The sequence below is a fragment of the Pyrus communis genome, chromosome 11, assembly GCF_041283825.1.
Source record: "Pyrus communis isolate YQ-2024b chromosome 11, ASM4128382v1, whole genome shotgun sequence".
In the NCBI taxonomy this organism is placed as follows: Eukaryota; Viridiplantae; Streptophyta; class Magnoliopsida; order Rosales; family Rosaceae; genus Pyrus; species Pyrus communis.
The window spans coordinates 21,425,088-21,452,869 of NC_142575.1; the positions used below are offsets into that span (position 1 = coordinate 21,425,088).

Consider the following 27,782-nt stretch of genomic DNA (forward strand, 5'->3'; position numbering starts at 1 on the left):
CCACTTGAGCCGTATGGTGCATGAAGAGGATGCCGTGCCTATCATAGAGACATTCCCAGATGAGCAACTGATGTCCGTCAAGGTAAGTGAACCCTGGTATGCTGATTTGGTGAATTATTTAGTGTCTAAACATGTTCCGAGTGAATTATTTAAACACCAATGTGATAAATTGAAGAAAGAGGCACGGTTTTATGTGTGGGATGACCCGTATTTGTGGAAATATTGCCCTGACCAAGTTATACGTAGGTGTGTGCACGATTCTGAGTTTAATGCTATTCTAACCTTTTGTCACACTTATGCTTGTGGGGGACACTTTGGCACTCAAAGAACAGCACTTAAGGTGTTAGAATGTGGTTTCTATTGGCCTACCATCTTTAGGGATGCTAGAACATTTTGCATGTCTTGTGATAGATGCCAAAGAACGGGCAATATTGGTCCTAAACAACAAATGCCGCAAACCCCCATTTTTAGTGTTGAAATCTTTGACGTTTGGGGTATTGATTTTATGGGTCCCTTTCCTTCGTCACATGGGTTTCTGTATATATTGCTTGCTGTGGACTATGTGTCGAAATGGGTGGAAGCAAAAGGCACCCGAACTAATGATTCTCGAGTGGTTGCAGATTTTGTGAAAACTAACATTTTTGCAAGGTTTGGAATGCCACGAGTGCTAATCAGTGATGGAGGTTCCCATTTTTGCAATCGAACCATCGAGGCGTTGCTCAAGAAATACAATGTCACACATAAGGTGGCCACACCTTATCATCCTCAAACGAGCAGGCAAGCCGAGGTTTCGAATAGGGAAATCAAGCAGATTCTTGAGAAGACCGTGGGGCCTACAAGGAAGGATTGGAGTTTGCGCTTAAACGATGCATTGTGGGCGTATCGCACTGCCTACAAAACCCCCATTGGGATGTCACCTTTTCGGCTCATCTATGGGAAGCCATGCCATCTTCCCGTCGAACTAGAGCATCGTGCACATTGGGCCGTCAAAACATTCAATATGGACCTTGATGCCGCAGGTTTACATAGAAAGCTTCAATTGTGTGAGCTTGATGAAATCCGAAATGAAGCATATGAGAATGCCCGGATTTACAAGGAGAAAACGAAGGCATTCCATGACAAGATGATTCGTGCCAAAACGTTCTCTATTGGGCAGAAAGTGTTGTTGTTCAATTCTCGCCTTCGGCTGTTTCCGGGTAAGTTGCGTTCCAAATGGGTTGGTCCTTTTATTGTCACTAATGTTTTCCCTCATGGTGCAGTACAAATCAAAAGTTCAAGGACGCAGCAAGAATTCAAAGTGAATGGGCATCGATTGAAGCCCTATTACGAGACGTTTGAGGAGCATGTCGTGGAGGAGGTACCCCTCCATGCCGTGGAACCTAGTCAAGCTTAAACGGAGGTACCGTCCGGCTGCAAGACGTAAAAGAAAGCGCTACTTGGGAGGCAACCCATGCATTCAACAAAGGAAGACTTAGAAAGCACTCCAATTCCAGATTCCTAAAAAACTCTTCTCTTTGTTGCTATTTCATTTCTGCCTTGTTAGGTTGTTTAGTTGTTATTGTTTGTTTGTTTATTAATTGTGTGAGTCTATGATTGTAACATTGAGAAAATGTTTGATTTATTGATAGGCACTGCTAAACAAAGAAAGATGGAGCTTCACAAAGGTTGTTTACGTGAAGCCCCACTACGAGGCGTCGGAGCGGAAGGCATAGTAGCGGAAGGCTTTGGAGCGGAAGGCATCGGAGTGGAAGGCATCGAAGCGGAAGGCATTGGAGCGGAAGACATCGGAGCGGGAGGCATCGGAGCTAGAGCATTCCAGGCCTCAAGACTTGGCCAAGCGCTAGATGAGCCAGGAAAAAGGTGCCTCTGGAGGAAAGACGAAAACCTTTGACAGTCACTGTGAATCCGACCTTCAGACTCTTGCAGCTCATCAAGCTTCCTCTTCATGCCCGTCGAATAGTTGTTGGCAAGCACGTGCAAACTTCTATTCTCGTACTTAAGCTGCTGGATCTCTTGCTTAAGACTTTCCACCTCTGCCATCAATGATTCCACCTGACGGGAGCGGGCAAGCAGGCGTTGACCCATGTTGGACACAGAACTCGCACACTGAACACTAAGTGCGAGGGACTCTTGAACGGCCAGCTCATCGGACCGTCCTGACAGCAGCCTACTATCTTTTGGAGTGAGGAGGTTCCTAGCTACTATTGTAGCTGTTGTGGCGTCCTGCATCACGGAGTCTTCACCTGTAAGAAGACCGTTAGAAGATAAGAAAGAAGGGCGCCATACGTTACCTTGACGCGGCGCGCCCGTATCACTGCTAAGGCTCAATTCCAAGCTAAGGTTCGATGAGTTTGCCATTTTTCAAAAGTGTTCAAAGAGAAGGGATGAAGTTAAATTTCAAAGGGCCGGAGTCGATTTTCAAGAATGGGAAATCTTCAGAGTGTGTTTGTTGTGGTGGTCGATAGCTCTATAAAAAGCCAAGGCGACGCGTCCACCGATTCAAGAAGCCGGAATTTCAGGCGTAATTTAGGCGACGCTTTCTCAGCTTTTCAGAAGACGCGTTCAACTTTGTCAAAAGATTTCTTCTTTTCAGACAACACGTGGAGGCCATCATCGCAACTACACATCTTTAGCCGACAAGCGCAAAGTTCGGCGACGCTTTCTCTGCTTTTCAGAAAACGCGTGCAGCTTTGTCAAAAGGAGCCGCATCCACACTACAACGTGTTGTTCAGAAAGCAAAGGGGCGTCGTTCAGAAATCGAAAGGGCGCCTGCTCAGAAATCGAAGAGGCGTCGTTCTGATATCGAAGAGACATTTGTCGACAAGGGTAAAAGAACAGTACCACCACTTGATATTATCTCTATATATGTCGACCTTCGTCTTTTATGGCAAGGCAAACTTGAAGAAAAATGCCCAACTCTCCCTCACCTCTGAGGGCGCACTCCCAGCAAAACCTCTTGAAATACTCAATTTTTTCTCCCCCAAAGAAGATACCAGAAACCTGGAGTACAAATGAGGCAGAAGGAAACGGTCGATCGAAGCATGTGGAGACAACCACAACAAATACATGTGCTGTTTCATTCGCCGTTTCTTCAAAAGCAAAGGTATCTCATATCATCAAGGTCTAAAGCAAAAGTATCTCATATCATGCTCTTTCCCTGTCCTTTTCTTTGTCCTTGTTCTTACTCGCATGGCAAAGTGAAAGAAGCAATCAGCCGGCACTTGGAGTCAGTCTTCCGATCTGGTTCCAACTGCCTGGAATATATTCCTGATTGCTTACCTAGCGTTGCTCTCGAGTAGTCATCTTCAACGGTTGATACACTTCCAGAGAAGGGACCACTCCTGCAAAGATTGAACAAAGAAACAGATGACAGGAGGAAGCTCAGACCTTCGGGGGAGACCCTAAAGGGAATCCTGCTGCCCAGATCAAGAGTAGCACAAAGGAAAATCAACGATGGGCGGCAACCAGTTCGAGAGTAAGCCTGTGGAATCAACAACATCAAGCCTCAATGCAATCACCAAGGAGAAGAGGGAATTTACACTCCATAACCAGATTTGCGTCCCTAAACTCTTCTCTTTGTTAATTACATTTTGCTATGTTTAGTATGTTTAAGTGCTTTTTGTGTGTTTACTTATATTTTGTGTGAATCTATGCTTAAAACATTGAGGACAATGTTTGATTTAAGTGTGGGGGGGGGTAACTAATGTTGTTAATGCAAATTCGTGGGATTTTATCACCTATTACTTCAAATGTTGTTCCTTGCTGTTTTAAGGTGTTTTTAAATTGTTTTAGAGTGTTTTAGTGTGTTTTGTTTTATAACTCCGAAAATCACATAAAAATTTGAAGAAAATGTTTTGAAAAGCCTAAAAAGAGTGTTTTGAGTCATTTTTGTGTGTTTGTGTCTTAGGGTACCTTCCAACACAATGATAAGGATTTGGTTTATAATTGCATGACGGTTAGAAAGAGTTATGAACATAGAGAAAAGTTTGATTTACTCTTGGTATATGCTTGGTTATGGTTATAATGTATGACTTCACATGCAATCATAAAAGAAAAAAAAATTCGTTTTTGTAACATGCTTGAAGGAAGGAACTCAAACAAACGCTACAACCCTGAGAGACTTGAGCCTATAACGTTCTTTGGAGAGTATAATCTGTGATTTCTTGTTTTCTAAAGTCGTTGCATGATCTCATTATTCGTTGCTTGGTTACTACTTAGAAGGCGTTTCATCATATAGTTCCAAATGCTAGAACTCATGCCCATTTCATTCAAAGCATGTTATTGATTTGCATAACACATATTCAAGAAGAAGTTGTGTAGTGACCACCACCATAGCCAAATAGCCTTACTTCCCATACTTCGTATTTGTTGTAAGTTTTAACCCCGTTGAGCCTTGTTTAGCCTTTATTCTTTGTTTACCCACATTTTCCTCACCTAGCCTAGTTTAGGACAATCCCCACCCTTGTTCTTAAAAGATAGTGAGCATGACTTAATTGAATTCCTTTTGAGTTACATTATGAAAGAAAATAAGTGTGGGGGAGAGAATGTTTAAGTGTTTATGTTTTGAGATTCAAAAGAAAAGAAAAAGAAAAGAAAAAAAAAAAAAAAAGAGAAAAGAAAGAAAGAAAGAAGAGCTTGAAAAAAAAAAAAAAAATGAAAGAATAAGTGATTGAAGAAAGGTTCCAAAACACCAATTCTGGGCGTAAATTGTCTAAATTCTCCCTTTTTGTTCAAAAGTTGAGTTTTCATTCAAAAGTGAATTCTAAGTTGATTCAAATGCTTTGCTCACTATTTCTTTAAGAACCTTTGTTTTCCATATCCCTTCTTTGTTATCCACATACCCCAAGCCCCGTTACAACCCTTGACTTCTATCTTGAGTGTTGTGTATTTCAATTTGTGGAGTTTGAACTTGGTATGAGCATATGGTGTCACTGGTTCTCGCGTCTAAGTAGTAGCATTCCATTCATGAGATCATATCTATACATGCTTATTAACTCCAGAAATTGCGTTCTTTGTGATACATATATGTGAGTGTTCGTTTTCATGTTACATCAATCTTCTCACATATGACTAGATTAGGGTGTGTAGTTAGAAATTCTGAGTGAAAATCGAGTGCATATCTTGTAAGGAATTGAGCAAATTCTCTAAGGCATGTTACTACATTCAAAACATGGTTTTAAATGATTAATTGTGAACTAGTATATGGTGACTATGATTAAGAATGTACTTAAGTGTGAAGATGACTAAAATCTGTGAGAATGATGATTTTTAACATGTCATGTGCATTGGAAATCCCTAAGACGGTTGTTGGAAGGTTTAGGTTGTGTTTTACGTGTTTAGTGTCGTTTTGTTTATTTGTTTTTATTCTGTTTTGCTCGAGGACTAGCAAAAGCTAAGTGTGGGGGTATTTGATAGGAGCATATTCATGCGACTTAAATGGCTTGTTCTCGTACATTTACGTTATGTTTCTTTAGTTATTTTAGTTCTTTATGCTTCTTTTGTGTGTTTTCAGGTTCTAAGGGCTTAGGGAGCAAGAAGGTGCATTTTGAGGCCATTTGGAGCATTTTTGGGCATGGATTGGATAGCTTATCCATGGAGCCAAGAGGATGGACGAATTTGAAGGCCTTGTATTCACTTTGGACATAAAACAAAGGGCCTAGCCCATTCTCTCTTATTCTCTCCCTTATAGCCATGCAAAGAACCATCCATTCCATAAAAAACAATCCATCAATTCACATGCAAAACCACCATTAACACACATGCACCCAAACAAAGCCAACCTAGCTAACCCTACATGCATTCTTTATTCACTCTTCATCATTGCATTCATTCTCCAAACACTTTCATTAATTAAAACACATTTGCACATCCACTCATTCTTTCCCCAAAGCCGTGTATTCCCAATCCCTTTCCAACATTTCACATGCATTTCCACCTTGGTCATGCTTTCCCATTTCATTATTCATTCACTTTGCATTCATTCAATCAACCCACATGCACTTTAATCATTCAAACATGTAGCCACATAATCATTCACCCTATCCATTCTTTGTCACAAAACAATGTCACATACACTCATCATCACACAACCTAGCTAACCCTACATGCATTATTTATTAACTCTTCATCATGCATCAACATTTTAAATCATCAAAAAACCAACCCATTGCCGTGCATAATCTCTCATCATTTCAGCCACATTTCTAACTCACATGCATCACATTCATTTCCAAACAACAATCATTTCAAATGCCATGCATTCACATGCATTTACACCACCAAAAACCCCTTTGCCGTGGGCTTTCAATGCCTTTCCAGCTTTCCCTTTTATTTTCCAGCTTTCATTCTTCATCATTGCAGCCATTCCACATGCAATTCTCCATCATTCCTCCACACAAACACCTTAAACAAACAGCCATATACATCTCCACTCCTCCTATAAATACCCTTGCATTCATTCATTCAAGGAACATCTCATATTTCCATTCACAACACTTCACACAACACAAACACAACCCTTGTGCCGCAAATCATTTCCATTTCTGTGCAGTTTTTCTCCTCCATTGCAGCCACTATCCAACCACTTCCCATCCCTCCAAAACACTTCACATAATCCCCAAAGCTCACCTTAGACCTTGTGCTACAACAACGAGGAAGAAAAGAGTGCCTAAACGTTCATACAATTCAAGTTTGAGTTGTTGGAATGTTTAGGTGTTTCTTTGATTTCAAAGTTTAAATTCACTTTTCTTTGTTTTGTAATGGAAGAGAAGAGTGCCTAAACGTTCATACAATTCAAGTTTGAGTTGTTGGAATGTTTAGGTGTTTCTTTGATTTCAAAGTTATGAGGAACTAAACCCCCCTTTAGCTAGGGGGTGATTCAAAATACATGTTTATGCTTGCAATATGAATTGATTACTTTTGGTTGGAATTTCATAAGTTGTGGATTCAATTTGTTTAACCGTTTGAATGAATATGACGCTAGAATATAAGAGAGTTTCACCTAATAGTTACGAACTTATATTCACAAGTAGTGGAGGTTGCTTTTAAACAATCGCGTTAAACGAATTCTTGGCATAAGTTTCATGCGTATTCCATAGTAACGAATGCCTCGTCAATGTTTATGATTTCCGTTGAACTTAATGATCTTTGTTGAATGTCTCTATCATGCGTATTCCATAGTTAGGGACTTTGATTAAGAATAATTTGGTTGTAATGCGTATTCCATTCAATCCAACGAATCTAGGGAAATCTGAAAGTTAATTTAAGCGGACCTAATTAACTTGGAGCATTGAGTTTCATAATTTATCGAAAGACCAACCGAAAATCAATCTTGTATGCAAGTGTAACATGTGTGGAGAAAAACCCCTTAGCTATTCCATCATCCATATTTTTCATCACATTCATATTTACATTTTGCCTTTAATTATATTCTGTCCATTTAATTTAATATCGTCCAAACACATTTCCCCCATATTTCGTTGAGTCTTAATCATTCGTATTTGTTTTATTTTTGTATCTTTAAGCTTTTGGAGTCATAAACAATTTCAAATTCGTCTAAATCAAGTTCTAGTTTCTATTTGAGTCAGTTTGATTGTTTTAGGCAGTTTGAGTTTTTCAAAGCCATTCTGAGTCATAGTAGTCTTGTTAAGAGTATTTACATTTAGTTTTTTGTGTTTTCAAGTCAATTCAAATTAGATTAGCACCCCTAGTTAATCCCCGGTTAGAACGATCCCTACTTACATCATTACTACAATTTTCACAAATAGGGTTTAGTTTGTGTGCGTATAAATCTCGCATCAACTGGCAGCGTTTCATTTGCCCCAAGATGTGCATATTTTAAATGTTCTGGCAATGGTTTTAGCTCCACTTTTGGGGGTTGCAATTTAGAAGGTTTTAAGGGCGTTTTCGGCTCTCCAAGGCTTTTGTAAACATGTGTCCAACGTGGTAATTGGGCTGGTACACTGTCTAATGCTGTTACATACTCAAAAATGTCTTCATCCTCTGTTTGTGATGTATTTGGACTATGTAAAACACTCAATAATGGATCAGATGTCAACCTGGTCATAATTTCTGCATGAATAACACCTTCTAACACATCTGCCCGCATACACTCTTGCTGCCCTTCTGGGTGTTTTACAGCTTCAAATAGGCTAAAAACCACTGATTGGTCTTGCACTCTAAATGTTAAAGTACCTGCTTCCACATCAATCAATGTTCGGGCAGTGGCCATAAAAGGTCTTCTCAAAATATCTGATGTTTGCAAATCTTCATCCATGTCCAAAACTACGAAATCTGCTGGTAGATACAAATTGTCAATCTTGATAATTAAGTCTTCAATAATCCCCCTAGGATAAGTAACAGAACGATCTGCTAGCTAGAGAATAATTGATGTAGGCCTTAGATCTCCTTGGCCGAATCTCTGAAAAACAGAATAAGGCATTAAATTAATACTAGCACCTAAATCAATTAATGCACGTTTAAAATTAGAATTTCCAATAGTGCAAGAAATTGTAAAACTCCCTGGATCTTTCTTTTTGGGTGGTAATTTGTGTTGTAGAACTGCGCTGCACTGTTCAGTCAAAACAACTTTTTCAAAATCAACCAATTTCTTTTTGTGAGTGCACACATCTTTCAAAAATTTGGCATATGATGGAATGTTTTTTATTGCATCAAGTAGTGGCAGATTAATTTGAACTTTAGATAGAGTTTGCATGAAGTCCCTCAGTTGCTTGTCTTTTGCTGTTTGCTTCAAATATTCTGGATATGGAATTGGGGCCTCATAAACATGTTCTGTGCATTTTTCTGTTGCTGGATTGTTTTTGGCAAGTTGTGCAGCAGCAGGTTCTGCAGGTTTTGCAGCAAATTCTGTAGGATTTTCTACAGACTTGTCTTCACTTTTTGCATTCTCACGATTATCATAGCTTTTACCACACCTCAAAATTCTAACAGCACTGCATTCTTCTGAACCCCGTGGATTAGGGACTGTTTGGCTAGGAAATTTGCCTTTTTCTCTTTCTGTGATATGACTTGCTAACTGTCCAAATTGTTTTCCCAGATTTTGAATTGAAGCTTGTACATTTTGCATATTCTGATCATTTTTGTCTATGTACTGCTCTGTAGATTGCATAAACATTTGGAGTGCATCCTCCAAAGAACGTTTGGGTTGCACAACTGGCTGCTGTACATGATTTTACTGAAAATGTTGCACCTACTGGTTTCCTCCCCACTTCATATTTGGGTGATCCCTCCAACCTGGGTTATAAAAATTAGAATATGGATCATTTCTGAGTCTTTGAAAATTGTTAAATGGATTTACTTGTTCTGCCACGTGTTCAGGATAGGCGTCTTTGTGTGGGCAGCCCATAAAATCATGATTTGGCATGCTGCAGATGCTACAAACTGCTGCAGTAGGCTGCTGTACAGCAACCTGCTGCACTGGTACTGTTATTTTCTGCAAAAGCATGTCAAATTTTGAATCAAAATTTTCAAGTTTTCTCTCCATTTTTTCGATTTGAGCAGATACATGTGGAGTTCCAATTGACATATCAAAAACGCCTCTGGTTTGTGTCTGGTCCGCTGCCCATTGTTGTGTCTCTGTAGCCATTTTCTCAAATAACCGAAATGCTTGTTGAGCATTTTTATCTGAAAATGAACCTCCGGATGATGCATTCACATAACTCTTTGTAGCTGGATTTAAACCCCTGTAGAATATTTGCATTCTTGTGTCCCCATTAATATAAGCATGAGGACACTTCTTGAATAAATCTGAAAATCGCTCCCAAGCTTCATGGAACTCTTCATTAGGCTTTTGAACAAAAGATAGAATTTTAGTTCTTATGTCAAGAGTCTTGGATGCTGGATAAAACTTGCTTAAGAACTTTTCGCTTAACTGTGCCCAGGAAGTGATGCTCCCATATGGGAGTGTAAAAAGCCATGTTTTCGCCTTGTCTTTTAAAGTATAGGGAAAGAGACGAAGCTTAATAGATTCTGCAGAAAACCCTCTAACCAAAATATTCTTGCAACCCATCAGAAATTCAGTAATGTGCATGTTAGGATCGTCATGAGCTAGTCCATGAAAAGTAGGCAATATTTCCAACATGTGATGTCTAATCTCAAAAGTATCGCCTTCATCTTCTGGATAAACAACGCAACTTGGTAATTCGTTAGCACGGGCTGCTAGTGTTTGTCTCAAAGGTTGCCCAGCTTCGGGCATAGCAAAAGCCATTGTTTCCCTACTTTCTAAAACGCCTAAAATTAGGTGCTGCAGAAAAGTGCCATTCTGGGAAAGATCAGGTGCCAAAAACTGTTCTCGCCGCTGCTTTCGTATGTTCTTTCAGGCTCAGGATCAAATTGAACAAGTTGTGCAGAATATGATCTGGTGCTGACCATGCACAAATTTCAGTAATCTGAAGAAATAAAAAATGACAATTAAAATTAAAGAGATTTTATTTTTGAACGAAAATAATTAATTAAGAATATGATAAAAAAAAAAATAATTAAAACAATCCCCGGCAACGGCGCCAATTTCTTGATAGGATTTTTACCACATGCAAATAGGGTTAAAATCATTGAAAATACTTACAAGAATACAAGGTAAGTGTAGTATAATTGCTCATGCAAGGTCATTGTCCACAAAGATTGTTTGATTAATTCATAATTAAATCAACTATTAATTAACTATTGAAACAGATTTTTATCAAAGATTTGAGATTTTTGAGTTTGAAAATGTTGAATTAACAATTAAAGAACCTAGAAGTTAGAAAATAAAGGCAGCAATCAAAAAAACGTTTTTTAATTAAAACAATTTAGGGAAATACTAGGGTTAAGCCGTCACCATTACAATCCTATGCAATTCTATCAATTACTTATAAATTTCCACATCCATGCTTTGAAGGTTAGGTTTTCCTAACGCATATTTTCCTTGTGATGTTCAAGCAAAAACGAATATCTAACATGCAATCCGTCTGTGATGTTCAGATTAAATATAAACATGCAAGACTCATTAAACTTCGTGAAAACCCTTTGAAAAACTATGCAACCCTTAAGAGCGTGATGTTCGCCTTAAGTGAACTTACAATTACTAATCACAAGAAGCCCTCCTCAATTTCAGGGTGATGTTCCAACAGAAATTGCATCAAATAACTTGTCTAAATACCCTAATGGTGATCAATCATTAAAATATATAGATAGATTTAATCGTGGTGATTAATAATTCAAAGCAAACATGCATCCATTCATAAGCAAATTAATAAAATTACATATTCATGCTACGGTTCATGGCCTAACCCTAGCAAAAGAATTAGTTACGCATACTCATAATAAAAATCAAAGGAAATATCATTCAAATGAGTCAAAGGAATGAAAACACCTTAAAGTAGAAAATATCCACGAACCCTAGCAATCACTCTTTGTCCCCAAACTCATCAAAAATTACCCCCTCTATTTAGGAACGGCCAAGCAATATAATTGCTGAGCCCCCCTACAAACCCTAAAACATAGGTCTCTTATTCCAACTAGGGAAGTAAATAATAAAATAAAATACTTAGAAAATAAAATCCTAATTAAACTAGGAAAAACTGCAAGGGAACTGTCCAGCCACGTTTTAGCCTCAGAAATCCTCCAAATCCGGCCCATAATAGCTTGTTTTAAAGATCAGGACGTTCTGAATACATCTCCAGAAGGCCACGAACCCATCCGAGGTCATCTTAGACTTCAAAAATACAATTTAAGCCCGAAACGTCACTATTCCAGCACTGCACATTGCTCATTTATTTTATCGCCAGAAAATAACCGCTTGGTAGAAAATTCTGATATTTTGATATGATCAAGCCAAGTGACTCACGAACGTCCTCCAACTAGAATTACTCCAAAATTCGTCTATTTAATTATGTTTTTCTCCAGAGGAAGTAGAAAGTCCTAAATTAGAAATACAATTCAAAGTATCAAAATTCTTTCAAAATATTAACCAAAATATACTAAGAATAGGGTTAAATATATACTATAAAATCCGCTCATCAATAACTCTTTCTAAAGCTTGAGAAAACATATTTCCAAACAATTTGCTTCCATTCCTCCATATTCCTTTTCTCAGCATTAAAACCCATAACAACACAGAAATAAACACAGAAATAAAGTACATAACTCCTGAATAAACGCAGCCTAAAACTGAGCAAACACGTGTCGAAAATCAGGTATACTCCAAAGTATAGCAGACCCCAATAATGATCCACTGGTAACTTTTTGGGTCCTAATTGGTTTCAATGTGAGTCCAATAATTAAGACCTCTTATCTTCAAGACTAACTTGTTCAACATTTTTCCCCATAGACCAGATATAAAGTGTTCGCTCTAATTAAAATTTTGCTTCAATGACATTCTCTTTGAACTCCGATTTAGTGATTTTACAAAACTAAAATTTAAAGAAACTATAAGCTTACATAAGATGAAGGATTCAAAGAGTTCACCTTTACCACAAAAGAGGGGAATCGAAAAGTACAAGCGGTTGCAAGATTCGTCCAGAAGTCTGAAGGGTCTTTCAGTAGGGATTGTATTGAACCAAAGTTTCTTTTTAATATCTTTACTGAAGATGTAAATCTCTCTATTAGAATAAATCCATCCCTTTGACAAAAAATAAAATAAAATAAAATTAAGTAACACAAGTACGTTCGCAAAATGTGACACAAGTGTTTGTTATGATAGCAACTAAAAAGACGTATTAAATCTAAAAGATAATGTCGGAAATGGAGCTTGAGAATGGATATGTTTGGTTAGTTTAGGCTTGAGATATGTTTGGTTAGTTTAGGCTTGAGAAATGATTTCCTGACTCATGGAAAGCCTGGGGAAAAGTTGTCATATTTATGATAACAATGTCATCATTGATGATTTAAAATGGCAATTACATCTCAAAAGTAGTATTTCTTACCTAATTTTTGTGATAATAGAATTGGTTGGATTTTTTTTTTTTAATGTTTTCAACCAATTGCATTATTTACTTGGTGTACACTGTATTTTCAATACACTGAAAAATATCTCTTAATTTTTCATCGTACCAAACAAGAGAATTTTACATTTCTATTTTTCAACATGAGAAATCATTTCTCATTAATTCCTTTCCGTATACTAAATGCAACCAAATAGTTCCAACTTGCAACTCCCAACTTCCAACTTCCAACTTCCAAATTATCATCCAACAATTTTTGTATGCAAAGGTAGAGTATGCAAGGTGCCTTCCGATATTTGCGATGTAAACATAAATGTGATAGAAGTCTTAAGATTGTACTTGTATATGTTAACAAAGTTAGTCGGAAGATAGAGGAGAAGGAGCAATCTGCAATCAGAAGCGTGACATGACAAGTGCATTTTTTATCACCATCTTCAAATGTTGGTAATACTCACTATTCTATTTATTACCGTTGTATTATAATTAAGTTTTGGCTGTTGCTCCACACGCACTATCATTGTTATGTTCATTTTTATTTCCCTCACCACCCACCTACCCGTGGGAACCAACATAATTATTGAATGAATTCAAACTCTCTCTCTCTCTCTCTCTCTCACTCTCTCTCTCTTCATTAATTCTTCATGCTCCTCCGCACTCGTAGGTAGTTGTTTGTTATCTGCTCCAACCACAATACATGGACACATGTAAAGTTTTCTTAATATATGATATACTGTTTTTTTTATTCTTCTGGGATTTGAGGCCTTAGCTAATAAGGTAGGGATTTAACAGGAACAAAAAGGAAAGATGGAGATAGAGGCGGCAGGTGGTGGTCATAGTGGCGGCGGTGGAAGTGGAAGAGGAGCGTACTTGGTGTGGCAGGATCTAAGTGCGGTGCTTCCAAACTTCAGAAAGGAAGCACCCACAAAGTGGTTGCTCAATGGGCTGAGTGGGTTTGCTGAACCTGGTAGGATCATGGCTATCATGGGTCCTTCTGGCTCTGGAAAATCAACACTTCTTGATATTTTAGCAGGCTCTCTCTCTCTCTCTCTCTCTCTCTCTCTCTCTCTTGTGATCTTTCATAGATGAGCACTGCACTGGTAGCACAAAATATGCCTGTGTTTCACGTATATGGTTTCATTCCATCATCCTTTGTAGTTTGTAGATAAAATCCGAACTTTTCACTTTTGGTATTTATTTATTAAAAAGGATGAACTTTTGCATCCAAAAATACTCCTTTACCCAATTTATAGAAAACCCATGATTTTTAAGGAAAGATTATGGGGTTTGGTATGTAATTATACTCGTTAATAATAATTACACCACCCAAAAGTGATGTAATTTGGCCAAAATTAACTAGTTTTTTTTATTGTTAACTCCATTTGTTCTGTTAAAAAAAGGCTGCTTTAGATTTTGGCCCTTACAATTCATGATTCCTAGATAAAAACTTATCTACATATAAACGTCCAATAAAAACCCAAATTTAAAATATGCAGCCACATCGGAATACTATTGACCTACTAATACAATTTATTTACACCCATTCCACTTTCTCAAATCCCTAAATTTATTCCAAATTAAAAGTTTAGAAAAAGTGAAATAAAATATATAAAATGTTGTATTGCATTAATTGTATCCATATCATACCAAAAATTTACCTTTTTTGTGATATATATATTTTGCATTAATTGGGAAGTAAATTAATTTGTTCCAATTATTGAAAAAAATTATACTAAATCCGTATTATATATTTTGAATCATATAACACTTCTCTAACTTGTAGGTAAATTATTTTTCATGTATTGTTACATATATTAAGCACGTTTTATTGTTGTATAAATATAGGTATGACATAATATTTTTCAATATAATACATCAAATTATATTTCTTCTTGTTATGGGGAAATTATTCTCCAGGTATTAGTGAAAAAAAGAAATTATATTACACACAAGGTATAATTTTTTGTAGGTAAATTATTAGAAATTAATTTGTAGGTAGGTAAATTAATTTGTTCCAATTATATAAAAAAAATATATATACTACACCTAGATTATATATATATATATTTTTTTTTTTTCTTTGAGAAAACCGCAAAGAAAACCTAGATTATATATTTTGAATCAAATAACATTTTTGTATACATGGTAGGTAAAATATTTTTCATTTATTATTACATATATTAGCCTATTAGGGACGTTTTTTGGTAAAAATATATAAAGTAATATGTATATGATTATTTTTCAAAAGCATGATCCAATTCCTAAGTTTATGCAATATTTTGTTGTTGGTATACAATATTTTGCATAATTGGAAATGAACATTTCAAATAGTAGGTAAGTAAATTAATATTGTCTAATTATATAAATACACACACACACACACACATATATATATATATATATATATATGTACACACACACATACACATTTTGAATCAAATAACATTTTTGTACATTGTAGGTAAATTACTTTTTTGTTTTTATGTATTATTGCATACATTAGGTTTTTTTTTTTTTTTTTTTTTTTTTTTTTTTTTTTGTAAAAATATATGTGAACTCATAATGCCAGATGCATAAAATTAGGCCAACAATTCTCATATTTGATATTAATATGCAATGATTGTTTTTAACATTAATGTCTTATTTTTCTTTTTGCAAAATCATTAACTCTCTCCTTACAATCTACATAGAATTAAAGGAAAACTAATGAAAATGACTTGAAAACTTTGAGTTTTAATGATAATGACAAAATAAATGGTAAAATGAATAGTATCAAGATTGACTTTTTAGTGTAAAAAAGTGGTTTTTCGTTAAAGTAAACAATATTGGGAACTTTTCGTTAAAGTTCCCTATAATTAATTATGCACATCAAATATGCAATAGGGGTATTTTAGGCATCTAAAAAATGTAAAATGTGTAAAGTAATATGTAATTAATGAATTCACTTAGGTGGATCAGAGTTACTGGGTTTTTTTTGAGTAAAAAAATATGTCGGGTTTTATATGGAAAAAATTGAATTTGAGGGGTTAAAGTTATATTTTCAGTTAAAAAAAAGGTTCTTTGTCAAAATGGTTTGGCTAGTTTTGGTAGTAAATGAGCTTTGAACTTCTACGAGTCTTAATTTATTTTGCTTTTTTTTTTCTTGGAAAAAGGCTTTTAAGCTGCAAATTTCTGAAGGAATTGTATTTATATATATCGTCTGGATGTTTAGAAATTGAGCAATCTGAGAAGAAAATGTCTTGTTTGGTCACTTAATACTAGGTCTAATAGTATTCGTGTTCACTTGTAAGATCATCTCCAACCGTTGGATTAAAACTTGAAATTTTAAACCCAAAAAATTTAGGCTTTAATCCAAAAATAATTTTTCTCCTCCAACTATTCTGGATTAAATTTTTAACCTAAGATTAGTAAATGATCCATTTAGGATAATTTTTTTTCTGATAGTAACTTTAAAAAAAAAATTATGTAGACTATTCTAATTTAATTTTATGAACCTTTTAGCCTAAAAATATTTAGATTCCAATAAATATTGAAGGTCACTAAATCGACACCATGAAACTCGTGGAACATTGTAAAAGAATATGAAACACATAAAATATATATTTTTTAAATTACTTTAGCCGTTGGATTTAAATTTAGACCGTTAGATTTTTTTTTAACCGTTAGATTTGATTTGAGCCGTTGGATTCAATGAATTTATAAAATATAAAACTAAAAAAAATACACATAAATGGTTGGTCAGTCCCACTAACTCAAGGAGAATCCTGGTCTAAATTTGCCCATAAATAAGTATTTGGTTAAAACTCATATTTGCCCTAAAGGTTGGAGAAAGTTGGGATGAGTTTAGAACCTAAAATTTGAGTTTTACTGTAAGAGTTGGAGATGGTCTAAGTGAGAGGTCTTAGGTTTGATTATTGTTAAAAGTGAAATTGAACCATATTATTACTAGAACATTATGAAGCTTAGCCAACTTCCCCACCTCTTAGTATAGATAATATTTATTGATTGTTCAAAGAAAAAGAAAGAAGAAAATACCCTTTTTAGTTGGAAACCATATCCCGTCGCAATTCCCAAACCCATGGGATAAACATATCCTATTGGAGTGCATTTTTTCTAACCACCTTAGGTGGTGGTAATGCTCATCGCCTTATTGATTATTGTTAGATGAGTTTGATTTAATCTAGTTGTTAAATAAATATCAAAATTTAAAATCATTTAACGCCAATCAATTGGATGGTGAGCATTACAACCGCTTAATGGTGGCGAGTAACAGTATAAGTGCATCATATCCCATCCTAGGCTGGACTTGGTTTGTACAATCCACGGTTGAAGTCTTGTCCCACATTTTTGTTACCCAATAAAGAGCCATCAATTGTACTTGAATGCAAACCAAACTTTGGCGACGGGTCTTTTACTTCTTTTCTTTTCATATGACCATTTGGTATGGAGAAGGCAAATAGACAGAAAGACAAAATTTGAATGCATGACTGGTTTTAAAGGCTTTTACTAGCAACATGGGCACCTAGCATCTTATTTTTCCATTTTTATTGTTTCTTTTTAGTGATTTTTTAATTCAAACAAGGTCTAAAATTCCAATAAGGGGCAGAGGTTTTTCAGTGTACTTAACATATGAGTCGGTACACTGTCTATTAATACAAGTAGATGAACAATGAAAAATATATAATCTCTCTGCTTATATTATGTCGAGTGGTGTAGCTAATGCAGTCTTTTAAAAAGTTATTTTTTTTTACTGAAATTGTGCTTGTTTATTTGACACAGGTAGACTCTCAAGAAATGTGGTTATGACTGGAAATATTTTGTTTAATGGGAAGAAGAAAAGGCTTGCGTATGGCGCTGTTGTAAGTAAAGCTTTCTGTTTCCAGTTGCTCGTATGAAAAATAAAAAAATTGAAATTCACATTGTAGTTTTTGCTCTCATTGAGAGTTGAACTCAAGACCTTCCGCTTACTAAACGGGTGCTCTAACCAACTGAACTATGAGAGCTGATTGTCCTCTTAAAAGACATAGTAATACTGTTCAACAGAATATTGTTGCCATTGTTTAAGAATATATATCATCTTAATCAAGGTTTTAAAAGATGCTAGACGCTAGTTGAATTTAAATAAATATATTATATTTCGTGTAAATAAATGTATGTTTATACTTAAAATATATATAATTTCATTATAAACTACAAAATAGGATGACATATATTTATGAAGATTTGGAACATAATAAAAACATGGTGAACAAACTATAATGTTTGTTCACTCAAGTATTCAACAAGTCTCTTACAATTTATTGAAAAAAAATAAAATGCAAATGAAAGTTATCTATTTTTTGTCAAAGTGAGTAGCAATCTAGACGGGTGCCTAGACGGGTATGGACAGGCTAGACGGATTCCTAGGCGGGCTTAATATTCAAACGCCTAGGCATTAATCGGGGGTGGCCAACCACCTAGCGCCTAGGCGGGGCCTACGCTGCGCTAGGCGGGGATTTTTAGAACAATGATCCTAATTCACTATAAACTGTGGAATTCCAGGCTTATGTTACACAAGAGGATGTATTGTTGGGAACACTCACAGTTAGAGAAACCATAACATACTCGGCTCACTTGCGGCTTCCGAGTACTTTTACTAAAGAAGAGGTTAAGAGCATTGTGGAAGGAACAATTATGGAAATGGGCCTCCTGGAATGTGCTGACCGATCAATTGGAAACTGGCACTTGAGAGGTATTAGTGGAGGTGAGAAGAAACGAGTTAGCATTGCACTTGAAATTCTAACAAAGCCTTGCGTATTATTTCTCGATGAACCTACTAGTGGCCTTGATAGTGCCTCGGCTTTCTTTGTTATTCAAACACTTCGAAGCATTGCTCGCGATGGAAGAACAGTTGTTTCATCTGTTCACCAGCCAAGTAGTGAAGTATTTGCACTCTTTGACGACCTCTTCTTGCTATCTGGTGGTGAAACTGTATATTTCGGAGAAGCAAAGACTGCTATTGATGTAAGAGAAGGACTCTTGGCACCCTGTTACGAGTATTTTAATATCTTCAGTGAATAAGTTATTTGAGCCCCATTTTTCTTTTCTTGTAACGAATGCTAATTCCATTTTGATTTTTGTAGTTTTTCGCTGAAGCAGGTGTCCCATGTCCCAGTCGAAGAAATCCTTCTGACCACTTTCTACGTTGCATAAATTCAGACTTTGACACCGTGACTGCCACACTGAAAGGATCTCAAAGAATTCGGGTGCATATTAATTCTTAACTCAGTTCTTTAATGCACAATAGGTGCAACGTGGTTATTCCATCTCATGTTTCAAAGTAAACATCCAAAAACACTTCATTGACTTTTACATACAAGAATACATATACATATCATGTTACTGCAGAATTTATGTACTCCTGAAACACGCTTGCTGACCATATCGCCTCCTAGTAGTTAATGCCTTTTGAGTTGTTGGATTTTGATTATTCATGAACATATGCTCTTGAGATCTTGACGCGTTACTCATGTCATTGATATTTTGAGAAAATTTATGCATTGATCTCTTCTAATTATATTTAGCTGAAGTTACTCAGCTGCACCTATTAAATTTCTATCTTTCCTTTGCTGATTTCATTCCTCTCCCCCCACCCTTCTTTAGTTAATTATTTAGGGTGATGCTTTTCTCATAATAGTTGTATATCTGTGTCTGAATTGGTAGGATGTACCAACATCAGCGGACCCTCTCATGAATTTGCCAACAGCAGAGATCAAAGCTAGGCTAGTCGAGAAATACAAGTGTTCAAAATATGCAAATAAAGCGAGAGCCAGGATGCAAGAAATAGCAGCAATTGTAACTTTTCCAACTTGAGCTCTTTAGTCCCATTTCTTTCTGAAGTATTAAAATATGCATTGACTTGGTATCCCTGGAAACATATATGAAGTAGTCTATGTGTTGCAGGAAGGACATATCATTGAAATGAAAAGTGGAAGCCAAGCAAGTTGGTGGAAGCAACTTTCAACCTTGCTGCGAAGGTCGTCTCTGAACATGTCTAGAGATGTGGGATATTACTGGTTAAGGATAATCATCTATATACTTGTATCAATATGTGTTGGTACCATCTATTTTGAAGTTGGCCATGGCTATAACGCAATCTTTGCCCGGGCAGCATGTGGTGCATTTATCAACGGCTTTATGACGTTTATGTCTATTGGAGGTTTCCCATCCTTCATAGAGGAAATGAAGGTAAGCTGATGCAACACAGATGTAAGTATTCATAGTGGCAGTGGTGAAATACAAGACATTTCTGTTGAGTTAAAGCCTTTTCATGCCTTGTTTTCTTCTTGTAAACAGGTGTTTTATCGAGAAAGGCTCAATGGGCATTATGGAGTTTCGGTGTTCATCATTTCCAACTTCCTCTCTTCATTCCCATTCTTGGTTGCAGTTACTCTTAGTACTGGGACTATTACTTACTATCTGGTGAAATTTCGTACAGAGTTTTCGCATTATGTGTACTTCTGTCTCGATATATATCTGAGCATTTCAGCGATAGAGAGCCTCATGATGGTTGTAGCTTCTCTGGTTCCCAATTTCCTAATGGGGATTATAGCAGGAGCTGGAATCATGGTAAGAAGATACACTCAAATGTTTGATAAGCTTTCCTTTTCTGTTTTCCATCACGCCTATCCTTCGTAGTGTATCCTTCTCAATAAAATGGTTGTGCATGCAGGGCATCCTGATGATGACCGCGGGTTTCTTCCGCTTGTTGCCTGATCTTCCTAAGCCGTTTTGGCGCTACCCAATTTCATATATCGCTTATGGCTCATGGGCACTACAGGTAAATCATAGTGAATCATCTGTCTTTATAACACAAGTTGTCACAATGATTATGATAAATGTAAAATCAGATGGTATTGATATGTATTGTAATTCGATATGCAGGGTGCCTATAAGAACGATTTGATTGGCCTTGAGTTCGAGCCCATGATACCCGGTGAACCAAAACTTACGGGCGAGTATATCATCCGGCATATATTTGGGATACCAATAGACCACTCCAAGTGGTGGGACTTGGCTGCTGTTTTAGCCATTCTTACAATGTACCGGGTTCTTTTCTTCCTAATTCTCAAGTTCAAGGAGAGTGCGTTGCCAGTGTTTCAGTCACTCTACGCAAAAAGAACGCTACACCGTCTCGATAAGAGGCCGTCCTTCAGGAAACTACCCTCCATTTCTTCCAAGAGACACCAGGCTCTCCACTCACTGTCTTCTCAAGAGGGCCTCAACTCTCCACTGCACTAGAACTGGCATCGCAGTACTCATGAGAGTTTTGTAAGGAACAACTATTACAGTGTAATCTCTCTCCATGCTGTTTATGTAATTAGTCACTCTTGCTCTGAAAAAAATCAGATAAAAATGTAGGGAGTTTCTGTTGGCGTTTCATATACAGAAACTGTTTAATAAAAATATATAATATATATATATATATATATTTATCATGGAATAACGCAATACCAAGGTCGTTAGCCGGTTTAATGTAGTTTCTTTTGCCAAATTTAAATCCAGTTTCCCTGATCTCATATATGGGATTCATCAATCATTACACTTTTTAGAGTAAAATTGTTTAGACATCACATGCTGCAGTCTGAACCTAACATTTTGCAAACATTACAATGATTTCCTTCCTTCAGTTTTTAGGTTATTTTAGACAGTTTTGTGCTTGCATGTAATGTGTAGTTTCTATTTTCCGATGATGCTAAAGAGAATGAAAGGTTCCAGTGATTATGTTTGTACAGGGAAGATACGGGTACAAGTGGATTCCCCCTTATGGCTTGGTGCGGTTCAGGTTGGTTCAGTTTTGGGTCCAAATCACAAACCAAACATCACACTTTGGTTTGCCTAAATTTCAAAACCGAAGCATAAGGACAAAAACCTAATGTAATCAGTTCTCTAACGTAGAGATTCGGTTTAGTTCGGTTTGTGGTTTAACATGTATCAACTACCGAATGAAAAGTTTAGAGCTATGTCAAAGTAAATATTAGAAAAAAGAGGAAACTTGATATAAGTTCAATTTTATGAGTCATTATTGGATTTAGTCACTTTGTTTGGTTAGGTCCACTAACTAATTATCCACATCAGCTTATTTTTATGAGCAATGCTAGATAGACCAATTTAGTAATGCTCCATAGATCAATTTTATAACTAATTATCCACTTCAGCTCCCTTCTTAGTGTTCTTACTCCAATTCATAATTTCATATGCAGGTTGATGCATACAAAGAGCATTACATTACGGAAGCTCAAGCGACATGCCATAGGTCTTCTCAAGAGGAACTTAACTCTCCACACTCCACTGCGCAATGAGTCATGAGCCATGAGGGCTTTATAAACAACTAAAAAAAATGGCTCTAATTAATTTAAAGTTAAGACAATTGTAATTAAATTAAGAGGTGATTTGTCAATGATGTGGAAATAAATTAACATGAATCTCAATTAATTATAAGATTTTAATAAAAGAGTCACATTGCACATAGAGCCTCCATCTTCCTAAACGCCATTGTCCATCAAATGGAAAATTACAACCACCACATGGTGGTTCAATGGTTGAAGACGAATTCTAGGCTTGTATTCCATACGGCATGTCCTGGGTTCTATTTTTGGCACTAGTGAATCACAAGATGGTGGCCAGAAGAGGGTGAAATGCCTTTGTGAGTCTTCCTGCCCCCGAGAAGGGTGAACTGCCGTGACGAAGTCACCAGCTAATCTCCTTTTTCATATAAAAATAAAAAAATCAAATCAAATGGAGAATTACACCATTGTTCATGAAAGCTTTCACAAATAAAGAAATTAAGATCATACCTTAAAGGTATGTTGAAAGATGAAATAATGGTAGGACAACTTGGATGATAGAAGAAGGATTACCGTTTGGACCCAAAATATTGGGCTTGGGCCGAATATAACTATGGGCTTGTCACATAGCAAAGATCTTCAGTCGTGTCTTATGTTTCTAAAATTTGGACGAAGTCCAGCCAAAGGTAGGATGGCCGAATCCTAAGAGATGAAGGACTCTTAGGGAGTCAAGTTGAAATGATTCGGTTGAGTCCTAATATGAGTGAAATTGTTTTCAACATCAGGATGAAGGTTGATAATATTCATAATATTCCAAGAATAAAGGTTCAAGATCAAGAGTGAATTGAATACAAAAAGGAACTGGGTTCAGAGTCCTAGTTCCAGTGGGAGTGGCCAAGCTTTATGCAGAGGTTAGGTTTATCTGATAGAGTTTGGATCAAGGAGTGTCGAGGAGGTACAATCCAGGTGGGACTCTACTTTGGCATGAAGTGATTAGCTCAAAAATTACTCCTATAAATAGAAGAGGTTCTGGAACATTTAGAGGACCTTCAACTCAACAATCAAAACTGCCATTGCTTCAAGTTTGTTCAACTATCTATTCAAGTCTCTGTTAGTGAGTTAGGATGTCACCAGGTTACAATTTTGAGAACATTGAAAGCAAAATGCGAAATCCCACTCTTGGAGAGAGGGAGAAAAGGAGAGAAAAGAGAGAAAGAGAGGGACTCCTCGGCTCTGTTGGAGGTTTACTATACAAAATCTGTACAGGCCTCATTTGATATCATGGGTGGATAATCTCCTAATTTCAAGATACATTGAAGGTGGAAGTGAATGGTTTTTCATTTGGAGGGGATTAGGAGGGATTAGACTTGAAGGAAACTCTGCTCAGCCCTTCTAATCCTACCATTTAGGGAGGATTGAAATGGATAAGTTCCCTTCATGAGTAACCCTCTTCTATCCTCTAGTTGGACATGATTTTTTTATCCCTCCCTTCAACATACCTTGAAATGAGGAGTTCTCCATTTCAGTCCAAACCTAGATACCAATTAAGGCAATAAATTCTCACCAGTTAAGCCCTAGTGAATTTCTTTGTGAACGGTTTGCATGTAGAAGTAGAAAGTTTCTTGAAAAGAAGTTCCTAGGTGAAAACAGAGGATTTCTATCTATTAGCAAACTGAAACTAGACCCAAACAAAATAAGTGGAAAAAGATTCATTACCAAGAAGTACAATAATCTGAATCTATTTACCAGAAGACCTATATCTTGTGGTAATAAACATCAAGTAACACTTTGACACTAGATGATGAACTTTGCGAATCAAGACAAAGGGTGATATACATGTGTAATGGTGTAAATGCTGTTCTCACCAACGTTCAATTGTGTACACGATAGATAAACAAAATTATAGAAGAAGAAAAGTGATGAGATTATTACATGTGTACCATTCAACTTGAATAAACCTCTTTATTTATTATGTATGGCCTTGTGACAGGAGAGGGAGCCACTTCATCTGATCATACATCATCTCCCTATAGCAGTAACCTTTTCATTCTTCAATTATGAGAGTAGTGTGGTAAGCAAAATTTATCCCTCTGAAAGATCTATATTTGTTCACAACTTGGAAGCAACTTTTGTCTGACTTTATTCAATGCCACATAGGTGATAGATCCAACCCATGAGGAAAAGGCTTTTATGGGGGGGGCGAATGACTGCGACAATTAATGCAAATGGAGATGTTTGTGCTATTCAAAAAGCTGGAGGGGAGGGTGTCTTGCAGAGTGTTATAATGCAATGTTAGCGAATTGCTTCTGTCAAGGCTGGTTCTATGACAGAGAAGATCAAGAAGGCGGTGAGGTTTTCTCTTTATGAAACAGTCTTGAATACTTGAGTTGCTTCTCTATCACTTGAAAGAAATATTAACCCTTTACATAATTCTGGAATAATAAAATGAACTGGTATCTGTGATCTATATGACTGTTGTAGAAGGCAAATAACAGTATCTCATTTTGTCTCTGAAGAACACATCAGTGACATTTGTCTTTAATATTTCTTGAAGGGTCTCTTTTAAAAGTATTCATCTGGAAATATATATTTGGATATAGCATATTCCATCTGGAAAAATGGTATCTGATCAAATGTGTGTCAGTATTCTCATGTTTTGGCTCCTTTGTTAGTGTTTCTACTCCAATTCAAATGCAGGTTGATTCATACAACACAGAAAGAGCATTTCGGAAGATCAAGTGCCATACTTCTTCTGTCCCCATGGATGTTGATAGAGGTGCTTCTAATATAGGTGTGCAGAAAAACTCTTCTTCTGTTAATCATATGGAGAGATTAAGGCCGATGTCTGAGGAAGGAGTTGCAAATCAAAGTGAGGGTGCTGCAGGTGATACTGAATTATCAGAAAAAAGACAAACTAATAAGGGTAATGAAGATGCGAAGAATTTTACTGGAGGCCCCTCAAGTTGGTATGGTTCCAATCTTATAAAAATTAGGGCCTTATCGTCCTTTATTATCAATCAATGTGTGAAAATGGCTTTAAAAGATTGGATGTTAGTGGATGCTTGCCAATTTGCATTGTGCTTCCTGTCCTCTATTGATAGCACTCCTCTTTTGTATACCCCCATTGTATGTGGGCATTCTTTTCTTAAGATTCTGAATGAACTTCCTTACTTAAAGAAAAATGCCTTAAAAGAACAAATTTAGCAAATGGAGTTGGAGAACCATTTTAATTTTTAATGGACTGTGTGGTAGAAGCAGTTGGTGACCCAGCCAAGCAAAAAGAAAATCATTAATAAAAGGAACTGTTATTATTGGCACTCCAGCAGTCCTCTCCTTTTTATTAGGGAGAATTTGCACATGGAAATGTAATAAATTGAGAAGGGTTTTCTTTTCCTTTTGCAATGTAGAACCTGGGGGTCAATTTCTGGGTTAGAGTTCTTAGTGATCATATGCATTGGGTTGTTTCAGTTTTGATTTTCCCAATGAGAGAGAGATAGAGGCTTCAACATCCCTACTGATTTATCCTATACTAGTTTATTTTTTTTTCAATATTAATTTATTTTTCTTTTTCCTCAGGGATCCTTACTCAAATGGTGTTGATTCAAATTTTTTAAAATGCTTCCCATGGTACCATATCGTGTCTTCACCTATAAGAGAAAGAAATTACCATTGTACATATTGCTGCTCTTTGTCACTTTTATAGCTCATCTAAGAGATTTTAAGACTAATTATAATGTTTACTTTAACTGCTCAGCCTTGTGGAATGTGGAATTAATTCATACATATGGGGAAATTAATATTGGTTAGGACTTGCAAATATTTATGTTAGGTCTGGTTTTTTGCCCTTTTTTTCTACCCCAACTGTAGGCAATTGCATCAAACTTCCCTATTAAAGATAAAAAATATCCCAAGACAAAAATTTAGCATTGTATTACTGTACAAAAGTTACTTTTTTGTGAGCTACGCCTTTTTTGGTCTGATGTAATGAGAATGTTTACTAATTGATAAGATGTTTATTTAGGTACTGTCACTAAGTGCTCCAGTTACGCATACATATACTACATAACGCTCTTGTATGGATGCATACTTAGGGAGGACTTTTATTTACATACATTCAGTCACCAATGCATACTTATGCATGCATGTGCACAGATATGTAAGAGATGGGGAGAATTCTCATCCATGTTAGGCATGACATGTGCAGGAATGTCGACGCCTAATCAGAAACCAGAGGACTCAAAAGGTGAGGAAACAACCAGTGAAGCCATGCCAGAGGAACCTCCTGAAGATATTAATCCAATGCCTTCATCCATGAGGGAGCTGAAACCGCAGAGCGAACAAATGGAGAGAAAACCTTGAAGGATGCTGTGAAGCCCAAAAACAAGAGACCTAGGAAAACGGCTCCTCTACTGGTTCAAGCTAGATGGATTTTTTCTCATTGCATGTATGGTGTTATGTGGACATATTTTCATATGCTCTTCTTTATACCTTGAATGTAGGTAGCTTAATTCGTTGAAAAGAATCAATATGTTTAAAAGCAAGAATACTTTGTTTTTGGTACTCAGCAATGGTAGGAAAAGATAATTGATTATTTTCAATCAGTCTTTCTCATAATGCATTCGAAATTTGCTTTTTAATGTATTATAAGTGCATGCAATGTTGTTTGTTTGATTTTTGTAATATAATTATATGTGCTTTCGCCAGTTTCTTGCTAATTCAAAGCTATTTTTGTAATATAATTATATGTGCTTTCGCCAGTTTCTTGCTAATTCAAAGCTATCTGCATTACTTGCCAGATACTTGGTGTTGCAGTTCTCGTTGGAACTCATGGCAGGCAAAAGGTGTAGGTAAGTCTCTGGTCGACTGCAAAGTGATGCGGGGGTATGCATATATGACGAGTAAGTTGAGATGCTGCTCAATTGTTTCTAATGCAGTTGTTCATGTAGCAGATCAGTGGTCTTGTTTTGTTTGCTCTTTGTAGATTTGTAGTGCAAATTGTACATGAGCGAGGTTACCGAAATTACTCAAATTTTGTTGTTGCACACTTGAAAATGATAATTCCCTTCATTTGGTTTCAACTATTTTGATGTTCAACTTAGTCAATGCCAATGTTTAATGTAAGGTTAGTGTGGATTCGTATGAATTGATAGGTCATAACCAGTTCGATGTTGATGTCGATGTCGTTGATGGAACTAGTTGCATCGCAATTGTACTTGCAAACGTTTGGACAACTGATTTCAGGCTTTTAACTTCTGATTAAGTCAAAATTGGTATTGGTATTGGTATTGGCATGGGTTATTTTGATCACATTTCTAACTGTTTCATTTTTTTGGGAAATTATTATTAGCACTTTAAAAATCTCGTTTTGCACTCCAAACTTTCTATAAATAGAAAGAAAAATACCCTTGTGAGGAGTGCAGAATGAGCTCAATAATAGTACCCTTTTTTTTATAGTTATGTTGGAAGATTTCGAAATCTAGACATAGCATACTCCTACCCATTCCTAGGGCTGGTTTGATAT

General features: G+C 36.4%; 2 protein-coding genes, 1 long non-coding RNA gene, 2 other non-coding genes and 1 pseudogene across 7 annotated transcripts in view; 4 read left to right on the forward strand and 2 right to left on the reverse strand.

Moving 5' to 3' along the window:
* The window catches only part of LOC137742950 (uncharacterized), a 23,523-nt gene extending 13,298 nt beyond the window's left edge, over nucleotides 1–10,225 (reverse strand). Inside the window, exons 1-4 of the mRNA XM_088680301.1 lie at nucleotides 9,524–10,225; nucleotides 9,317–9,451; nucleotides 8,571–9,178; nucleotides 7,961–8,345 (exon numbers count right to left, since the gene is read on the reverse strand). Coding sequence (XP_088536427.1) covers nucleotides 7,961–8,345; nucleotides 8,571–9,178; nucleotides 9,317–9,451; nucleotides 9,524–10,225 — 1,830 coding nt within the window. The remainder of the gene's footprint in view (nucleotides 1–7,960; nucleotides 8,346–8,570; nucleotides 9,179–9,316; nucleotides 9,452–9,523) is intronic.
* On the forward strand, nucleotides 9,735–9,840 carry LOC137735823 (small nucleolar RNA R71). Its single transcript, XR_011068726.2, has one exon. It is a non-coding gene; the product is annotated as a small nucleolar RNA R71 (small nucleolar RNA).
* Nucleotides 10,226–13,442: 3,217 nt separating the features above from the next.
* On the forward strand, nucleotides 13,443–21,353 carry LOC137742249 (ABC transporter G family member 15). Of its 2 annotated transcripts, XM_088679720.1 has the most exons (10): nucleotides 13,443–13,642; nucleotides 13,728–13,968; nucleotides 17,715–17,794; nucleotides 18,477–18,938; nucleotides 19,058–19,180; nucleotides 19,638–19,769; nucleotides 19,878–20,162; nucleotides 20,271–20,543; nucleotides 20,647–20,754; nucleotides 20,859–21,353. In XM_088679720.1, exons 2-10 carry the CDS (start codon nucleotides 13,743–13,745, stop codon nucleotides 21,213–21,215), a joined length of 2,046 nt encoding a protein of 681 aa, XP_088535846.1. In that variant the 5' UTR covers nucleotides 13,443–13,642; nucleotides 13,728–13,742; the 3' UTR covers nucleotides 21,216–21,353. The 2 variants fall into 2 exon arrangements, with proteins under 2 accessions (XP_088535846.1, XP_068338168.1); XM_068482067.2 differs by lacking the exon at nucleotides 13,443–13,642 and having other exon boundaries at nucleotides 13,666–13,968.
* On the reverse strand, nucleotides 17,865–17,938 carry TRNAT-AGU (transfer RNA threonine (anticodon AGU)). Its single transcript has one exon. It is a non-coding gene; the product is annotated as a tRNA-Thr (tRNA).
* A 356-nt stretch (nucleotides 21,354–21,709) lies between the features above and the next one.
* On the forward strand, nucleotides 21,710–22,447 carry LOC148693084 (uncharacterized). Its single transcript, XR_015953318.1, has 2 exons — nucleotides 21,710–21,851; nucleotides 22,178–22,447. It is a non-coding gene; the product is annotated as an uncharacterized LOC148693084 (long non-coding RNA).
* A 552-nt stretch (nucleotides 22,448–22,999) lies between these two features.
* Nucleotides 23,000–27,521, forward strand: LOC137742949 (exosome complex component RRP45B-like; annotated as a pseudogene). The gene is made up of 9 exons (XR_015953589.1): nucleotides 23,000–23,086; nucleotides 23,171–23,227; nucleotides 24,252–24,332; nucleotides 24,419–24,608; nucleotides 24,959–25,227; nucleotides 25,838–25,888; nucleotides 26,466–26,705; nucleotides 27,058–27,108; nucleotides 27,389–27,521. The product of XR_015953589.1 is annotated as an exosome complex component RRP45B-like (transcript).
* Nucleotides 27,522–27,782: the final 261 nt, after the last annotated feature.